The 20,783-nt window shown below is 47.7% G+C and overlaps 1 protein-coding gene across 2 annotated transcripts in view; it reads right to left on the bottom strand.

Moving 5' to 3' along the window:
- The window catches only part of LOC138580075 (zinc finger protein 583-like), a 161,318-nt gene that overhangs the window by 17,203 nt on the left and 123,332 nt on the right, over window positions 1–20,783 (bottom strand). For both annotated transcript variants that reach the window (XM_069650328.1, XM_069650329.1), the window contains exons 4-6: window positions 4,979–5,092; window positions 3,484–3,558; window positions 2,859–2,954 (exon numbers count right to left, since the gene is read on the bottom strand). In XM_069650328.1, coding sequence (XP_069506429.1) covers window positions 2,859–2,954; window positions 3,484–3,558; window positions 4,979–5,092 — 285 coding nt within the window. The remainder of the gene's footprint in view (window positions 1–2,858; window positions 2,955–3,483; window positions 3,559–4,978; window positions 5,093–20,783) is intronic.

The raw sequence follows: 20,783 nt of genomic DNA on the forward strand, positions 1-20,783 counted from the left end.
TTGTCCCCACGACTGGGGCCCAGGAACCCCAGTATCTGCAGAGCTGCACACGAACAGAAGTCACCTGCTGCACTTTTCTTCCACCTAAAGGTACTGTACAGTGTAAGAGAATTTACCTCTTGTCGTGTAACTGCACTTTTTCTATGTTGATGAGATTTGTTGTGGTTACTCTGTAGAGTAATATTTAGAAATATTAAGAGTGTGTGTATTTATGGAGTGTATTTGTGTGTTACTATTATATTGCCCCTTTTGAAGAAGGCTTACTCTGACTGATAAATTAATAATTGTTTAATCAAGAAACCTTGTGTGTAAGAGTTTATTTGAATACTTGACTGTGAATCTCTGTGCAACTCCCATACAGCTCACATTGACCCCTCTTGAGATACGCCCGGCTGCTCAACACACTACCAACCTGTGTAGTACAGACTTATACCAAAGGTTGGGTTCCCATTGCCAGGAGGTCAGGGTTGTTGTAGTGCACCCAAAGGATACTGCATACAATATTGTCTAACACCCTCCAAGGAGTACCAGTGGGGCGAATTGGAGGTTGTCTAATCGCAGCAGCAAGGGATTTGGCTGCTGCCTTTGAAGTTTGCAGTTTCTCCAGACTCATCAGCTTTGCTACCAAACAAATGTGTGCCGTCAAAGGGCATGTTAAGCAGTCTGGATTGTACATCTTGAGAAAATCCCAACTTCCTTAACCAGGCAAACCTGTGCATAACTGTACTAGTCCCCATTGCTCTGCTGATACTGTCAGCGGAGTCGAGACCACTCTGGAGGGATTCACACATTGATATTGATATTTTATTTATAATCGCGCTCGTACACAAGTGGTTCATAGCGTCCTTTCCATCCTTGACTATTTTCAAAAACCGGTCTTGTTCATCCCCCTTCGGCGATATGGTCAGCCGCCATGGATATACACTCCCAAAGGTGGCATGAGTGAACCTAGCCAACGTGCACGTGGCATTTGCTGACTTCAAGGCCCTACTTGCAGCTGAAAAAGCCTTCTTGGATAGAGGGTCATAACACTTATCATCCCTATCAAGAGGGATGATTGGGTAGGCATTTTGTCTTGTGATTGAGGTGGCAGCTTGTACCATCAGACTATCCAGAATCGGGTGCTTTGACAAATAAGGATCACCGCTTGACACCCTGTATTTAGGCATGTCAGTTTCTTGCTGACCGCCAGATTAAATTCAGGAGCCTCCCAATTGGTAGTTACGTGCTTTTGTAAAGCTGCATGAAAAGGCACAATTGGGTCTTCCAGAGGTCCCCTGTCCAGAATATCGGTCAGGTCATCCTATTTGAAAACTGGGCATGGTCTAGTGCATCCCATATACTCAACTACCCTCAACATCAACTGCATACATGTTACTTCTGCATGATCAGATGGATCTGATCTGCCAAACTCTTACCTCTGGTGAGGTGTCGAAATCACTGGCATCATGTAGGCACTCTTGAAGATCCTTAGTTCTGCATTCTTCAGAAATTAGAGACTCAGGGAATGATGGCGTACCATACTGGAGGCCAAAAGGTTATGATTCTTCTGATGTTGGCTCTGCCTCCTCATAAATCGAGGAAATAGACTTGAAAGTCAGCCCTATGTAAAGGGGTATATATAATTTTTTGTGATACCCGACGGTGTCATGATATTCGGCAACAAAGGTGCTGAAATTGTTGATGACGTCGAGGGCTTCAATGACTTCAACGCCTGTAGCATCGAGGAGCTCAAAGCCCGATGTGTTGATGACTTTTGATGGGCTGTTGGCACCAATGACGTTGATGACTCAGTCCTCGAAGTGAATTTTTCTTGACTCGAGGGATCCTTCGAGCGCTCGTATGGAGTTTTGCCTGCTGGGCGCAAAGGCGCACAGGTTTTATGCTTATCTGGTCTTTCGACCTCAGCATGGCTTCTAATAGTACTCAAAAGGGTGGGGGGGAGGGAGGGGCAGGGGGGGGGGGGTCAAAGCCGCATTCTCAAATACTTTCATCATTTTGAGTCTAAACTATTCCCACTCTGCTGGGGGGCTGTTTTTGTTGGACAAAGATGGCGACCTATGGCATTGTTTCTTCGAGTGTCTGGACGATGACGAATGGTGGGAAGCACTTCGCGATGGCGATGGTTTACTTTTTTACGGCGAGGAGAAATAGTTCGACTCATCCGATGTTTGTCTTTTCGACGGAGTCGATTGGGAACTTACGGGTCCTACCTGCCACAAGCTTTCCTCTGCGCTCCCTCTGGTTTTTCGACGTCATGGACAGGCAGTCCTCACACTTGGATGAAGGATGAGCGGAGCCAGATACCCCAGGCATATTCTGTGGGGGGTCCGTAACGGACATCGTCGACCCGCAGTCTGAGTAGAAGACGCCGATGACAAAGCCATTTTCGAAGATATCTCTCGAAGATTTATTCACAAAGGAACGAAGCATACCATATCTGAAGCGTTAGCGCAGAAAAATGGAACTGAAGCCAAAGAACGCTGCACGTGCTATATATGCCTTCGGTGATGTCGACATCGAAATGGAGGCCTCCGAGGGACATTGTGTCGACAGGCATCGACATGCAGTGTCCTCTGCTTTAAAAAACAATTCCGAAGCAGCTAAGCTTGATATTGGAAATATCATTAGATAACGAATACATGGGAGGACACAATCCATTCGAATCACAGATTCCTAGCATATGGTCTCAAGCTTGGTGAGGCCATCCAGTGCCTTGTGCTTCAGGAAATAAACATGGATTTAAATGCATAGAAAATGATGCTGGTGGATGACATGAGGGTGTAGCTGGAAGAGAGGAAGAACATTCACTTGAAGTGCCCATCCTCTGGTTTATGCAGCAGCTGCCACTTACTCACCTTTAGGGAAACTGGGGATTTCGATTCGCTTGTCCTTATGGTCAATCCGATAGGGCTCTTCCTCGTCTTTTATGTGGCATGCAGTATTCCCATTTCCTGTTATAGAAGCAAACACATCTAATAAGAATTTTAGCATACAGACATACACTTTACTGCCATGGAGGATTTGGCGAAAGTAGCGTGTGTGATGGGGGAAGAGTGCCACAGATTACATTAGTGCTTAGAATTAACTAACACAGACCGAAGAGAGATCTGTAAACATATACAATTTTAGGACATATTTGCAGCTCTACGTGGAGTTGGTATCCCCTTTGCATGTCTATCACCAGGGCCCTTCGTGGGTTGGTCGAAGGCTGTACAGGGAGAGGTTTGCTTTCCAAGTGCAAACAAATGTTGTCAGTTTAACTCGAGCAGATGTGTAACCTCTCTGAGCTGAAGAAAGAGCACCGACTACCAACCCCCTAGAAATGAAACAGCTTTGGAACCTCCAACAGGCGCAGAAGATATCGCACACAATGTCCTGCCAAACATTGAGGGATTCAGGAGCAGATGACACTCCCAAAGAGCAGGAACCTTGTCATCCAACATCAAAATTCAAAAAGCTTGTTAGGAATTTTAAACTTGCCTGAGTTGGGAACGATGCTGCTTATCCCGACTTCCTTGCCAAGGTGATCAATGAAAATTACTGAAGGGTCGTCTTCTTCGTTAACCAAAGAAATGTCAGCATTGTGAAAAGTAAAACCAAAAACAACCGGTTACAACACTTGTGTTTCAGTAAATATACAAGCTGAGGTTTAACCAACAGAAATTCCATTTTAAAGAAATATGATTTTTCCCAAATATCAATCCACCAGCAATGTGGCTGGAGGACTATTCACGCAGCCTCTGGATGAGTGGATCCAGTGATGATTTATTAAGAACCATATACCTTTTAATACAAGCTCTACAAGCGTACCCTTTTTTCTACAAAGACATCTTCACCTCAAGAAGAGCCCCGTTTGCCCACCCTAAATATGTTCAGTGCCCTCCAAAAATGAGAAGAAAAATAACCTGCCCAATGAAAATCCTCAGCAGATCACTGAACCAAATATTAGAATATGTTGCGCTGAGCGATGCCCGATTGATGGTAACTGAGACGGTTGCCGGTTTAATCTGAATATATAACCAACACAGTACAGAACTTTAGCCACAATTCAGAATCTCAACTGATTGCTGACGTGCTGTTTTTATGGCTATGAGGTGCTCCACTGCAACCACACATCTGTCTCTGGTATATTTAGGGTCTTATCGCACAGCCAACAGTGTGTAGTATGCTTGGATAACAATCAAGATGGGTGCTCCTTTCTGTGAAATCAGTTATCTGCCAATTCCAAGATGATTGGTGACCACTGCTTCAGTAACTTGACTCCAGAATTCCTTCAAACAAGTGTTACACACGTTTTTGCTAGCTTGGGATGGTGGTATGTACTTTATTAACCTTTCGAGAAGGACGTGTGCATACTTTCTTGTTGTTTAAAGGATGACACTGTTGCTGTACAAGCTCTTAACTGCACTGTACTCTACATGTGCTCACAGGCTTGGAGGATATATTATTATGTGGTGCTTTCTCTGACATATTAACAGAGATTGCTGCCCTGGGGCACTGAGTGCTGGCACATGGATTGGTGCTGGATGCAGCCACTTATGCTGGAGCAGAAAACAGACACCTTCTGCCCAAGTGACACAGCACACGCCACACAGGTGAAGGAACTGGTAACTGAGCAGCTAAAATAGTGGCTAATGTTATCCATGAAAAGGGATCCTCCCCCACCCCATGCCTTCACCCAAGGAAATGTGTGCCATGTACTAATACAATCCAAACTAATGTAATTGTTTCCTGTAATGTACAATTATTTGACCTTTTGACATTTGTCTGTTTTCTAAACCACAGTTCATCATGCCTTCTAGAGGACCAATATCGAAAATACAAACGTGAGCACGAGGTTAGAGCACAACCATCTCGGAGGACAACACAACAAATAGATTCTTTGTGAAATGGTATGATTTGTCCCAGGTTACTCTTGTTGGCTAGTGGTACAAGGCTTGTTCCCATCCCAGATATCGCAACCCTTGTTACTCACCTGTGCTACGACACTGTTTTCTTGCTCTTTCCTCCCTTTCCCACGGATCGTTTGGAGGTTGGTTTTGCGCTCTCTTTTTGCTGAGTGCCTCATTAGGAGTGGCAATCGCGTCACCTGTTGAGTAAATCGTATAGAAGTGACTTTTATTGCAACAATAACACTTTCCCACTGATGCGCAGGACACTTACACTCTAGGCATTGACATTCCTTACACATGGATATCACTGGATGGACCCATGAATGTTGGAGGATGATCTACGCAACTGTACCAGCAACCTACTGCTCTCCACATTGGATATTACTTTCCCTGCAACTCTAATCAGAGATTCTGTACAAACCTTAACTCAAAGGTTTACTCGTCGTGCAGCACCCAGGGTGACGGCACAGAACCCAGCCATTAGGGGACCAAGGTCCCACCCAGCTACACACACAGTCTGACCCCCAGACTTATTTCCTGCCCTATCACTACCTGACCTACTGGACTGCTACTTCCAGACACACAGGCCTATGCCTATGTTTACCGGGTGTGTAATCACACATTCACGGTTATTGTGGCACTTTTGCACAGGTCTCTGAAGTGGCTAGAAAGTGGTATGCTAGGGCTTTATAAACCACCATAAATTAATAGATCTAACGGATCGTGTGATTCCCTGCCACTCTACAGAGCTCTGAAAATAATGCGCTTTTTTTTAGCCCGTCTCCACTTTACTCTGCTTCATATCATTTACTGCATTTAGATTTATTGTGAAGGCATCATGGAGACAGACACAGAAAACAGGTTTAAGTTTGTTCACAAAGGTTTTATTAACTTAAAAGGCAGGACTGAGTAAGGCCTAATTTGCCCTATGCTAAGGTGGGATTTCCCTACCTGAACAAAACTAAGGATAGTCTGCGTCAGAAAGTCCAAATATAATGTCGGTCTGTGCCCAAAACCTAAACGTGCCCTCATAACCAACTGTATACAATGTGTAGGGATGTCGGCATCAAAATGATTAGTGTTCATGATACAATTCAGAGCTTAAAGCTCTTGGCTTGCATTCAGCTTCCCGACCCCAAGTTTAAAACAGTTCCAAGAGTTCAAATCTTCCAGCTTTTCAAAAGAAAGGTAGTAATTAAAAAAACACCACCATTTCTTGGGACACTTCCAGGGTCTTTGGAAATTGGCACTTTTTACTACTTCACATAAACAGTTCTGTTTCTTGACTTCAAAATCACAGAAGAGGTTGTTGTAAAACACAAGCTTCGTTGCAGATACTTTCAGTGACTTTCCATACAGAAGTCAGTCAGTCAGTCTAGGCGCAGTTGTTGGACCACACGGTCCACCCATTACAGGTCACGCAACCAATACCCCTTCTTGGCAGCTTCCCCATCAACAACATTCCACTGCTTCATTTGACAGTGATGCTTGGTTGATTCACCAGTGTCACACTCTTCTGACACTATACCCTGGTTTGATTGGCCACCAAGCACCCAAGCAGTTGCAACACTTTTGTATTCGTCTGGCTCTTCCCAATGCAGGTTTCCTCATAACATGCAGTTCCTTGAACTCTTTTGGCTGTTGCCAATGCTCTGTTGTTCATAGAGTGCAATACCTTGAATACTACTGGTTTTGTATTGCATTGTTTATTTATATAGCGCCTATACACAGGAAAGTGTTTCAAAGCGCCCAAGGAGGGTGGGAACATGGGGAAAACACAACAGTCGCTCAGAGCCCTTGAAATTCTGAGCCGATAATAGTTTGCACAGGCAGAGTAAGTGCGTAAAATACATTTAACAGTTAAGACACAGCAAATAGGCCGACAGCGATTCTGCAGTGTTACCAGTGTGATTAAGGGGAGGAGACAAGGGAGAACAGACAGATGATCTTCAGGCGCGGTGTGTACGGATCGTGCAAGTGCATAGACGGTCACAGGGAGGGGGAAGTCCAAGTGCACCAAGTTGGCGGAGACTGGGGGAGGTCCAGAGAGAGCCACTCTCGGCTTATTTCTAAGTGCAGTGAAGGTGGGTGGGTGGGTGGGTGTAGGGCCCTCAGGCAAGTGCGAAAGAAGACTGGCGTGGGTGCCCGGGAACCAGTGAGACTATGAGGTACACCAGGCGACCAGTCAGCAAGCTGTAAGGAAGAGGATGGAGAAAGCAGAGCGCTAGGTTAGCAGGGTAGAGGGTGAGCGAAGGAAGAGGAGAAGAGGAAGGTCTTGAGGAGTTTCTGCTGAGGATAAGGATCTCCAAATCTCAGCTTGGGGAACCGACTCACTCGCAGAAGGTTGGAGGTAGATGAGCCGAGGGCTTGTGAGGAACAGTATTTAGGTTTGCAGCATTAAAGGTAGGTGGGTCCCAGGCCCCAGAAAGCCTTGTGGACAATTCAGAGGGTCTTGAACTTGATCCTTGCATCACAGGGAGCCAGTGGAGGGATTTCAGCGCTGGAGAGATACGATCCCTGGGCTTGAGGCCAAGGATAAGTCCTGCGGTTCTGTTCTGGGTGAGTTGCAGAGGGCGCGGGGCAGAAGCAGGGAGGTTGAGGAAGAGGCTGTTGCAATAGTCCACCCTAGAGAGAACCAAGGCTCTGGAGACGGTAAGCCGCTGGGGGAAAGTAAGAAAAGGTAGAGTACCTCTGAGGAGGTGTAGCTGATAGTTAGACTTTTTAGAGCAGTCAGAGATGTGAGGAGAAGCAGAGAGTGGAGTCGAAGATGACCCAGAGATTTTTTTGCCTTGCAGGTGGGTGCGGGTTCAGGGCCAAGGGAGGCCCGGCCAGAGTGAAAGTGGGAAAGCGGGAGCAGGGGGTCCCAATGCGAACAATGTCAGTTTTACTGGCGTTGAGGCAGAGGTCGTTTGCAGCACAACATGACTGAATAGCAGACAGTCAGATATGAGCGAGGAGGAGGCGGCTGAGGGTAGCATGAAAGATAGTTGCGTGTCATCAACATAACACTGGCAGTTAGAGGTGAAAGTGACAATCACATATGCCAAGACAGCCATATAGATGTTGAAGAACCAGGGGGAGAGGTTAGACCAGGTACTGGGGGAACGCCACGGCGCTCCAGCAGTACGGAGCACAAAGCCAATAGAAGGTCTTGCAGCAGTGCGCTTGTGGTCGCTGTGCCAGGTGGCCCCAGCGAGTGTGACTCGGAGCTGCATCGGGGCGGCACGCAGATAATGAATATAAGGGAGCCCAACCTGCCTTTGGGAACAGGCGAACGTATCTCAGCTGGCGAGGATGGCAGAGCTGCATTGAGCGCGGGGGAGCGGGGCACGGTGAACTGAAGGTCCCGTGAACCCACAGAGACTATATGCCTGGAAGATTGTTGTGGAGCCACGTATAGCTGGAAGGCGCTTCCCTGCGCAAAGGCGGCGAACGATTGAATTTATTACGGCGGGCACCTCAGGAAATTCGGAACAGAATTAACAGAGGACGTTTGCGATACAAATAACTTTCCCGCAAGCTGATACAGATTGAAGGTGTATATGATAGCCACAGCCTCAGAAAGAATGCAATTGAGGTGGAAGGTCATCATTGCTGCACCGTGAGACACAGATGCTTGCTTACACTACAATACAAGTAAGGAACTTGCTGTATAGAAAGTAAAGTGAGGACTGCCTGCTACAGAAGGGCCCTCGCTTAAAAGGAAGGAGCACAATTGTGGGCGAGCGAGGTGCCGCTGATGGGTGCATAGTTCCACTCAGACCCAAAATGGCGGTGTAAATGTAACAATAGCCAGGGTGGTTGCAGAAACAATGGAGCTGGGCGCTACTCTGAGCGAGGTGGGCGACTGCAGTGACCTGGCAAAAAACCTGCATATGATCCAGACACAAGACAGGAGCGCCCCTCTGAACAAGAAGCACACAGATCAAGCACCAACAGACATGCAGCTGCACATTAAGAAGAGGGCTGAAGTAAGGGGCAGGCATGGAGAAACATTGGATAAAGCACGGATATTAACATAAGAGAAGATAAGGCCAGCCAAAAGACAAGAGACCGCTGCGGCGACCAAAAGGTAGCCTGATTGAACGCAAAGTTCAAGGTTCCACGAGGGTGAACATATACTCGCATGGCTGATTGAAATACTTGTGGGGCAAAACACTGGAGCACGTAACCTGAAACTGCGACACTGCAGGAGACTTACGCATGATTCGTTCACCCTCAACCAGCATACAAAGACCCCAAAGGGGAATAAGGAACCGAGACAGAGGCAGGCACCCACGTGGGTGCGGTAGAACACACTGTTAACTGCCAGTCTGCGCAGGGCAGATATATCAACCACAAAGAAGCTCCTGGACAATCAACGGACGAGATCCTGAAACGCATGGGAATAACATAGCACTGTGAGGGCCAGCGGTACGACGAGAGAGATGACGTCCAAAAACAATAAGGTTAAGGGGAAGCAACCTACGATGGACATTTTCACCAAACCACCACAATCACCAGATGTGCCCGCACATGCAAAGGGAGACACACGAGGGACAACCACCCCACTGCGTGATGATCACCAGATCCTAAAGGCCATAGCAGAGCTGAAATCCTCATGGGGGAGCAAGCTTGATGCGGCTATGGCGGAAATAAAATCTGCACTGGAATTCAAAATTGATGCGGTCAGTGTGGACGTCAACCTCTTAAGACAGAATGTAAGAACACTGGCAGAGTGCACAAGTGGCCTGGAAAGTAAAGCGAAAACCAACACAGACGTCAGCATGGCCTAATGCCAAGTCGGTTCATATATTGCAGCAACAGGTGTGCAATCTGGAAAGCCGAGCAGAGGATGCAGAAGGGCGAGCACGACGTAACAACATACGGGTGGTGGGGCTGCCAGAGGGAAAGGAAGGCACGGACCCGAAAAATTACATGGAAAACATGCTGATACAAGAGATTGGAGCAGGCGTGCTCACCCAAGGGTTCACAGTCGAGAGGGCGCACAGAGCTCTACTTAGGAGGCCCCAACCGGGAACCCATCCCCGAGCGATCATTGTTAAGATACTGAACTATAAGGCTAGAGAAAAATCCTAGAATATTTCCGCAAGGGTGGAACAATAAGCAGAGCGTCAGCGACTGTTACAGCGTACCCGGACTACAGCATGCTGGTACAAAGACAACGTCTACACTATGTGGCTGTAAAAAGACGGCTACGGAAATCTGGTTTTTAAATACATGCTTCTGTATCCTGCGAAACTGAAAGTCTTGCACAAGGGCAAGGTGTTCTCTTTTGAGACACCAGAGGAAGCGGCGAGCTGGTTGGACGCACAAGGTAGCCCGGCTGATGCAGATGGCCATGACCGGAGTGGACAGGAGAAGTGAACCAGCTTCCTACTGTTGATTGACTAGGCTGATGTTAGTTTAGCGGCTCCAATATTGACACTGTCACGGGGTAGTTCTGACATCCAAAAGGGCAAAAGGTGTCATGATGCCTACCTCCAAGGAGCCAGGCCCAGCCAAGCAACCCCAGAGGCAGACATCATTTTCCCCAAGGACGTCTCAGCGGGCCCAAGTTGGGGCCTTTTGGACGCAGTCCTGGCGCCTTTGGCGCCAGGCTCATTCTGGACCCCAGTCCTGGAGCCTTAGGCGCCAGGCTCATAAAGCAAGACATGTGTGTAAGTGTTTTAATGTGCACTTACCTGAAGCAGACCGTGCTGCTACATCCAGGCCCTCTTGAGGACTGAATGGGACTACTTTATCTTTTGGACTACTTTATCACTCGGGTGTGGTCTGAGGAAGAATACATACCTGACTGGAAGGATACATACCTGGAACTACTTTACAGGCTATTTAAACCACATCCGAAGAGCAGCACATGCTTCGCGTTGTTCTGCATCTAGCAGCTGGACGCTTACCGTGTTTGCTCCTGTATTCGGACTTCTGCCACGCCTGCCAGCATCCTGATCACCTACAAAGGAAGAGAAAGAGAGAATAGGAGAAGGAAAAGACTTTACCTGCAAGATCCGCATTCCGGAGTCAGCTCGCCGACAATCCTGCAAAGGAAGACACTTAATTTAAAAGCACATTGCATCGACCGCCGCAGCGCCGCATTCCACTCACCTTCACAGGGCGCCTCCATGTTCAGCAGCGATCACCCGGATTCGCAGCTACGCTTTCACGCCTAGAGAGAAAAAGACAAGAGCAAAGGTGAGAGAGAAGGGAATGAGGAAACCTAAACCTCCATGTTAAGACTTACCTGTTGGGTCATTCCCTCTTCATTTCGGGTCCGCGCTGCATCCAGGCGTTTCCGGACCCCGGCCCCTAAGGGGAAAAAGAGACATTAGCGTTAATGAGCGAATGAAAAGACATTACAAAAAAACGCTCATCAAGACTTACCTGATTTCTACAGGGATTGCACCTCGCATCTCGGGTCGGTGCCTTTTCCCCGGCATTCCGTACCCCGACCGCTATGGTGAAAAAGACATTGACATTAGCATATTGATGCAAGGACAAAAGGGGAACCTTTCAAGGAACTTACCTGGAAGCCAAGCAAGTTTGGTTCTCATAAAACCAAGAATCCAGTGAAGTAACTGGATACCAACGCGCCCCTGCATCAGAAGCAGGAAGGAGAGCTCGCCCTTCAAGACCCTAAGGTGAGACGCCACGGGAAGCACAGAAGGGTTACGAGGAGGGTGAGAGGGGAAAGGGGGAGGCTGGTAGCATTCCCCGCAGACAGTTAATCCCTTATTCTCGCCTACAGAAGGATACTTTTGCAAGCCGGACAAGCAGGAGTTGGGAGTCCGGTCCAGTCCATCTTCTGAGCCCCGCGCAACACCTTAGAAGAGGTCACAGCAGCACGATCCTGGCCAGCGCCTCCGTGGGAGTCAGGTGAGCGTAACAAAAGGGCTCACTCAACACATGAGGGGGAATGTGGATATTGACTGATGTGTGCACTCAGTAGGTGGACCCCTGGACTTGAATATAATATATCATAAATGCAATGCATGAGTGGGTGCGAGACACAAGCGTGCTTAGTAGACTGCGGCATTAGTGCGGGATATGCAGAGGAAGCGCGTTCTTACCACCAGTAGTTAGTTTAGTTGAGATACAAGTAGGATGGTATCCGCCCCCCGCTGTGTTCCAAAGGACTAGATGCGGAGTAGCCTGAGATCCAGGGATGGAGTTGGGCATCAGTTGGGGATAGGTAGGGTGGGGTGTGGTGTGGGGAGGGAGTTGAGGGGTTTGAAGTGGTGTTAAATGTTTGGGAGCGAGCTTACACCTACACACCACTGCGCATGGGACGGAAGAGAAGGGAGGACAGGGGCGGAACAGGGCATGGATAAGATGGGGGACCTCAAAATAGCGACCTGGAATGTCAGGGGGCTCAATCATTATTTGAAGAGGAAGAAGGTCATGATGTATTTGAGGAGCCAGAGAATTGACATCGCTTTATTACAGGAAACTCACCTGACAAAAGAAAAACAGGAAGCGGTGGGGAGGAACCACCATAGGAGCGACATATTCGGCGTACGCCAGAGGGGTTATTACGTGGATAGCACTGCATGTCCCCTTTAAGCTGTTCCAGTCTACTATAGAGCTGGATAGAAGGATGGTGCTAATAGGAGGATTAGTGGAAAATAGAGAGCTGAGTATTATCAACATGTATGCCCCGAACCAAGATGCTACAGGCTATTGCAGAACTTTATACAACAAGATCAGTCCATATATTGGGGGGGAGCAGTCATATGGGGAGAGGACTTTAATTGCACGTTAAATCCCAGGGTTGATAGATCAGATGGGAAGGTAGAGAAGCCTACCCCAGTAAGTAGCTAAAGCCCTGAGGACTCCGCCGAGTGACTTTCGTCTAGCGGACGTATGGCAGATGCACCACCCACAGGACAGGCAATATTCTCACTACTCGGCCCTACAAAACTTACACACGCGGTTAGACTACATATTTGCTGCACCAGAGATGAGGGGGACCTAGTGCAGTCGGAATACAAAGCGAGAGTCCTCTCAGACCACTCGCCATCGATTGTGCCATGGCAGTACCCGCCGCCCAGGGCATGGATCCCGACATGGAGACTTAGGGGCGAAGCTTTGAAAGATACAGTGTTCAGGGAAGACCTGAAGAAAGAAATAGTGGAATACTTTGAACATACCACCGGGAGCGTAGAATCGGCTGGCACATTATGGGAGGCATTTAAGGTGGTGGTGAGGGGAGCAGCAATATCTAAATCCAAGGGCCTACAAGGTGGAATAAAGGTGGGCATTCCCCTGAGGAGGCTGGAACCATACAACAATTAGAACAGGACTGCAGGGAGTACTGGGAGAGATTATGCAACCTGAACTATAAAAAAATACGTGGAAAGGCTGCACGTAGGGAGAGATAAGCCGGGCAGGCTGTTAGCCTGGTTGTACAAGAGTGAGACACCCAGACAAACAATTAGAGCAGTACGGGGGATGAACAGACAAATATTAGATACCCAAGAAGGAGTCAACAAAGCCTTTTTAAGAGTTTTATCAGCGATTTTATATGGATGTTGACAAGGGAGAAGAGATTGATTTGATGGAAACATTGAAGGATATCGGCCTTCCCAAACTAGGGGCAGTGGAAATGGTGAACTTAGAGGTCCCAATCACGTTAGAGGAATTAGAAGCAGTGATTAAGCTTTTACCTACTAGTAAAGCTCCAGGAGCAGAAGGACTCCCTAGCGAGTTCTACAAAACATACAAGGCGGAGTTGCTCCCCCCGCTACTAGCAATGTTAAACGAGGCGTTGGACAGGGGGCGCTGTGGGAATCTGAGGGAGGCAATTATCACGCTTCTTAAGCCTAATAAACCATGCATGGACTGCGGGCCATATAGACCGCTATCCATGCTCAATCAAGACAGCAAGATAGTCACGGCAATTCTGGCGAATAGGCTGAGACCAGTCATTAATAAACTTCTACATCCTGATCAGACTGGGTATGTTCCGTACAGAAGCATATCCGACAATCTTAGAAGGCTCCATCGTTTTATAGAACAAAGGGAAAACAAAACCAGGAGGTTGCAATAATTTCATTAGATGCAGTGATGGCCTTCGACTCTGTCAAATGGCCTTCGTTGATGGCGGCCTTGAAGGAATATGGGGTTGGGCCCACGTACTTGAGATGGGTCCAACTGCTGTACAGTACACCACTTGCTCGAGTTTGGACAGATCTCAGATCGATGGCAACTCAGTAGGGGCACTAGGCAGGGATGCCCGTGGTTCCTGATGCGGTTTATTTTAGCATTGGAACCCCCGGCGATACATTTGAGGCAGCAAAATGGAGAGGTAGGGATCAGCACGAAGGGAGGGTAACACCTGATATCAATGTATGCTGTTGATATGCTGTTGTACTTGAGCTATCCTGAGGAGAACCTACAATATATTCTGGAGGTAATGGGGCGATACGCGGTGCTGTCTGGCAGAACGGTGAACCCTAAGAAATCATGTATATTACCCCTGGGGAGATATAAAGGGATACCACAAGAGGAACTGCCGGTATTACAAATACAATGGGAGACCGAGACCTATAGATACCTGGGGATTGATGTATACCACTCTGTTGAGGTCAAATACAAACAAAACACAGAGAAGGTGGTGGCTAACATTGAAAACAGCATGAGGTTCTGGGCCAAGCTCCCTCTGACCATGATAGGGAGAGTAGCATAGTTAAAGATGGTGGTGCTACCTAGGCTGTTGCACTACTTTGCGAATATACCATACATGATACCAAGCGATTTTTTGTTAAACTACAGGGTATATGTAGTGGGTTTATATGACAATACTAGGAACAGGATAGCACTATGGAAATTGCAAAACACGTATGACCAGGGAGGCATTAAATTGCCCAATTTTGAGATTTACTATCTGGCCAGCCAACTGCAGTATGTGGCGAGGTGGTTATCAGAGGACTCCACAACATAGTCCAGATTGTTGAGGGCTGCCTGTGTCCCGTTCTTCCTAGAAGAATGGATATGGTTGCCGAAACCAAACCAAAAGGGGGGTCACGAAAGTTAGATTTGGCGAAGGGCCTGACGGGTCATGGAGAACCCGATACAGTGGTCCCCACAGATGCCGCTTGTGGCACTGAATGGAGTGGATGAGCAATTGAGGAAGATAGTCCGGAAGCATTGGGAACTGATTGGCATAGCAACGCTGGGGGATGTGTGGCAAGATGGGAAGGCAGTGGAGTTTGACACACTAGTGGAGGACAGTGTATGGACGAAAACTCAGGTAAGGCCCATAGGAAAGTTTTCTAAAATCGAGGCACTTGGGCTTAAAAAACATGGCCGACCCGTAGGGACAATAAAAGATTTTACTAGACCATGCCTTTAAGAACCACTTTGTCCTTGTAAAAAGTAGTATATGGAGATTTACATGAGAGCCTGTAGTTCACTAACCCTGTGGGCTGATGTTAATGCCACAAGAAGGACAGTTTTTAGTCTTAAAAGCCTCAATGGACAGGAATGCAGAGGCTCAAATGATATTCAAGTTAGAAATTTAAGAACCAAGTTTAAATCCCAAGTTGGGACATGCAACAGTACTGGTGGATATACATTGTAAGTCCTTTCAGGAACTGAATGATTAATGGAATTTTGAAGTAAAAAAACTCTTCCGAGGAGCGCTTGAAAATGGACAGCGCAGCAATATATCCTTTAATTGTTCCGATCTGGAGCCCCAGATTGGCTAGAAGCAATAGGAAAGAAAGCACTATTGGGGTGCCACATTGAAAAGGGTCCACATCCTTATCTTTGCACCAGTTACTGAACTTGTTCCAACGACACCGGTACAAAGATTTTGTTGCTGGCCTTCTGGCCGAAAGCAAAATCTCCATTACGTCATCCGGAAAAATCCAACCTCAACCTCTCAGAAACCATGCGTGATGGTTGAGTCTCTTGACCTCTGGATGGAGAACCCGACCTTCCTCTTGCGAGAGAAGATCCTCTCTTAGTGGAAGACGTATTGGAGGGCAGATGGACATGTCCAGAAGGTCCAGGTACCACGTCCTCCTGGTATAACAGATTTACGCTATTCTTTAACCACGTTTCCTCTTTTTCTTTGGAGAAACACCAAAACAACCTTGCAGGCCACAATAAGGAACTCCCTACCTTGTCTTCGGTTTGTAGGAGTGCGTGTAAGCTTACCAGAAACTCCCTTGCAACACCTTCCAACACAGGTGCCGAAAGGAGGCCTCCGGGAAACCCTCTTGCGGGAAGAAAACCTGGTGTCGAGAGTTGAAGGGGTGACTGGCCTCGTTGATCCTTAGCGATGGAGTACGAAAGTCTTGCAGGGGAGTGTCGGGATAAGTCTTCTTGAATGGTTATTCTTTCCATCCCTCCAGAAAGGGCTGTTCGATTAGTGTTACCCCAATAGTCTTTACAAATAACCACTCTAGGGTAAATAGTGAGACTGCAGGGAAGGTACCTGAGAGAAATTCTCAAGGGCTATTGTGAAGAGACTCTGGTCGCTATGAACAGGATCCAGTCTGTGCAAGTTTAAAGAAAAGAAAAGGAAGGGTTTCTGTAGAATGTATTAAAGCGGAGATGTCAGGAAAGGAGATAAAACTGCCAGAGGGTCCTACTTGGGAGAATGCTGGTGGAGGTACTTTGAGGATGGGACCTCGGGGGAGTTGTGACTGCACCGAAACGTGACTTGTATGTGCTGGATACTGACAGGGGAGACAGCAGATATTAATAGAAGGAAAGTACAGACTGTTGGTGTATGCTAAGCCAGAGAAAGGGATTGCTTACAATGGCCCGACGCAGGTTTAATCCACGTATTCGAGCCGGTAGTGTGTGCGAGGCTGGGACAAGCGAAACAAAGGCGGAGTGTCCCTGAAGAAAAATGTAAGCAGAGGTGAGTACGAAATCACAAGTAGAAGCAAAAAGTAACGTAGTGTGATGCGTATCGCAGAGACGATAACTCACGGAGCGTAGCTGTTGTAAACAGTAGCAACGTGCCATACTCCTGCCACTTCAGATCCATATAGTGTTTCCGGAGAGGGGGGGGGGGGCCTCGCTCTCGTCCTGAAAAGCTATACCGCTCCTTCTCGGTTCGAGCTCCATGTTGGAGGTACAGACCCTCATTCTTGGCTGTAACCTCCAACGATGCCAGAGCGAGGTCTTCCGAAGACCCGCCGTAACAGTATGCCCCCTCCCAAGAGAGACAAAACCCGGCTTGCCCGGATGGAAATGATGAAAAGAACGAATCAGACGGGAGGCATGTATGGCAGAGGCAGGCTCCCATGATCGTTCAGAAGGGGAGTACCCCTTCCAGTCCACCAGATACTGAAGGACTCCACGATGATACCGTGAGTCACATATTCCTGAGATTTCATATTCAGGGCCAGCGTCTGTCATCACCGGAGGGGGGGAAGCTACTGCGGTTCTATGGGATTGGTTCAGAACATCGGGCTTCAATTGTGAAACATGAAATGTTGGGTGAATAGGACTCCCATGACCTGGGGAGCCGCAAGGTATAGGCCACTGGTCCCTGTCTGGCTGTAATAGGAAATGGGCCAAAATATTTGGGGGAGAGTTTAGATGGGACAAGCCTTCTAGGAAGGAACCTGCTAGCCAACCAGACTTGCTCCCAATCTGAAACTGAGGGGCTGGAGTGCGAGGTTTATCCGCCTGGGTCTTCTGAGTCTGGGCATCCCGGAGAGCCGAGCTAGCTGTGCAATGGCCTGGTTGAATGAGGTCTACCATCCTCTCCAATTCTGGAAATTTTGTGTTAGGAGAAGGAACAACAGGGAACACAATTGGGTGAAACCCATAGATACAGAAAAAAGGACTTGCTTTAATTGCGGAGTGTGCAGCATTATTGTAGGAATATTCGAGCCATCAGGGCAGCTGTAGGAACAGCAGGTAATGGTATAAAATGAGCCATTTTTGTCAATGTATCGATCGTGACAATGATGGTAGTACAGCCTTCGGATTTAGGTAAGTCTACAATGAAGTCTGTAGAGATTATTTGCCATGGCCTGGTGGGAATCTGAGTCGTGATCAGTTCACCCAATGGTGGTATCCTAGGGGATTTGGTCTGAAGACAAACTGTACATGATGCGATATATTCGCGTACGTCTGTTCGGACTGATGGCCACCAAAAGTGTCTTTGAATCAGTTCGAGGGTGTTCATAACTCCCCGATGCCCGGCTGCTTTTGAGTCATGACACAGCCTCAACACTTCCTTCTGAAGATCCACGTCTGGTACGTATACCTGCACGCCCTTGAACAGGAGACCCAGACTGCTTGTTAATCCCTGTGTGAGACACAGTTCTGGTTTTAGGGTTAACAGGTCTTGGGTTTTATCTTCCAGAGTTTGTAAGAAGTGATGTACCACTGGAACGAAGACTGCCTTTAGGAACATAGGTTCGGCGCGGAAAGGGACTTTCTCTTGAAGTTCTTTTCAAGATAAGGCGTCAGCCCTGAGGTTAGTGCTCCCAGGAATAAAGGTAAACTTTATTCGATATGGGGAAAAAAAATGTGCCCATCTTGCTTGCCTGCTGTTGCATGTTTGTGCATATTGTAGAGAGCGGAGGTTGTGATCCGTTCTGACCTCAATAGGAGAACACGCACCCAGGAGGAGATGACGCCACTCTTCAAACGCCCGTTTGATGGCGAGTAATTCCTTCGAGTACCGTATAATTGATTTCAGCTGGCGAAAGAGTCTTTGACAGAAAGGCCACTGGTCTTTCAATATTATGGATAGCCGGCTGGAGCAAAACAGCTCCCAATGCATACTTCGAGGCATCCGATTCCACAATGAATGGACGTTGTTGATCCAGTACTTTCAGGATCGGAGCCTGAATGAACAGGGCTTTCAAAATGGTCAAATGCTTTCTGTGAATCAATAGTCCATAGGAATGGGGTACCTTTCTTCAAGAGTAGAGCTAAGGGTTTGGTAAGTAAGGAGAAATTTGGAATGAAACGCCTATAAAAGTTGGCGAACCCCAAAAACCTTTGGATGTCTTTAACGGATCGTGGAGAAGGCCATTCTGTAATAGCCGAGATTTTCGCAGGATCCATAGCGATTCCCTCTTGGGAGAGGATGTATCCTAGATAAGAGATGGTGGTTTTGTGAAATTCACATTTCTCTAGCTTGCAATATAGATGGTTAGAATTGAGTCGTTTCAGCACCTCTTTCACATGGAACTGATGTTCTTCCAAGGAACGGGAGAAGACTAAAATGTCATCTAAATAAACAATAGTATAATGAAGACTAATATCTGTGAAAATGTGATCCATAAATCTTTGGAAGACGGTGGGGGCGTTCATAAGTCCGAAGGCCATGACCCTGTATTGGAAGTGCCCAAAGGGGGTTCGGAATGCCGTTTTCCACTCATCACCAGCTTTAATGCGACTCAGGTGATATGCCCCCCTCAGATCTAATTTGGTGTACACTCTGGCCCCCTGCACTGCCTCAAGTATGTCCAGGATGAGTGGCATTGGGTATTTGTCCGGGATGGTGAACTTGTTCAACCCACGGAAGTCAATGCACGGGCGGAGTTCGGACGTATCTTTTTTTTTGGAATGAAAAACAGAGATGCTGCTGCCGGGGAAGTAGATTCTGTGATCAAACCATTTTTCAGATGGGTGAGTAGATATTCCTTTAGGACTTCTTTCTCCCTTGCAGAGAAAATGCACATCCTGCCAAAGGGAAGAGGTGTATCTGGGAGCAGGTCTATAGCACAATCGTCCCTTCTATGAGGGGGTAGTTCTGAATACTCTGAATGAGAAAAGATCGACCGAAACTGGTCATACTCTATAGCAGGGGTGCACAACTGATTTTGACAGAGGGCCGAAAGTACCTTACATGAGGGCTATAGTGGGCCGAAAAGTAAATGTGGGCGGGGCGGTAGGCGGGGCGTGGCAGGAGGCTTTTTAAACCCCCAATTTGTACTACACACATGGAAAAGGAATGTTTGAGGGGTAACGATTTTTATTTGCATTTCAAACTTACATTTTGTACTACACATTTTCCATTGTTATAATTTATTTCTATTTAGTTATTGTATCTCGCCTGTTTAATTAACATATATATTTTATTGACCCTAGATACACTATGCCTCATGGCACCCTCACCCCCAACCAAACACTATGCCCCAGGGCCCCATTACCCCCAACCAAACACTATGCCCCATGTCCCCCTCACCCCCCAACTAAACACTATGCCCCATGGACCCCTCACCCCCAACCAAACACTATGCCCCATGGCCCCCTCACCCCCAGCCAAACACTATGCCCCATGCCCCCCTCAACCCCAACCAAACACTATGCCCCATGGCCCCCTCACCCCCAACCAAACACTATGCCCCATGTCCCCCTCACCCCCAACCAAACCCCCCGATACCATGTCCCCCTCACCCCCAACCAAACCCCCGACCCCATGGCCCCCTCACCCCCAACCAAACCCCCCAACTCAGCACACACACACAAACATGCACCAATACAGACCCAAACCCCCCACCCCCCAACTCAGCACACACACAAACATGCACCCATACAGACCCAAACCCCCCACCCCCCAAATCAGCACACACACAAAACATGCACCCACAAAGACCCGAACCCCCCAATCCCTCCGACTCCAAACCCCCCACCCCCAACTCAGCTACCACACACACTCAAGCATGCACCCATACATACCCGAACCCCCCACCCCCCCAAATCAGCACACAAAAAACATTCAAATCAAAACATGCATACACATCCGACACCCCCCACCCCCGCATCTCAACATACACGCAAAATACATTCAAATACAAACATTCATACACATCTGACACACCTCCCCCACCCCTGCATCTCAACATACATGCAAAATACATTCAAATACAAACATTCATACACATCCGACACCCCCCACCCCCG

The sequence above is a fragment of the Ambystoma mexicanum genome, chromosome 3p, assembly GCF_040938575.1.
Source record: "Ambystoma mexicanum isolate Mex_15411 chromosome 3p, UKY_AmexF1_1, whole genome shotgun sequence".
In the NCBI taxonomy this organism is placed as follows: Eukaryota; Metazoa; Chordata; class Amphibia; order Caudata; family Ambystomatidae; genus Ambystoma; species Ambystoma mexicanum.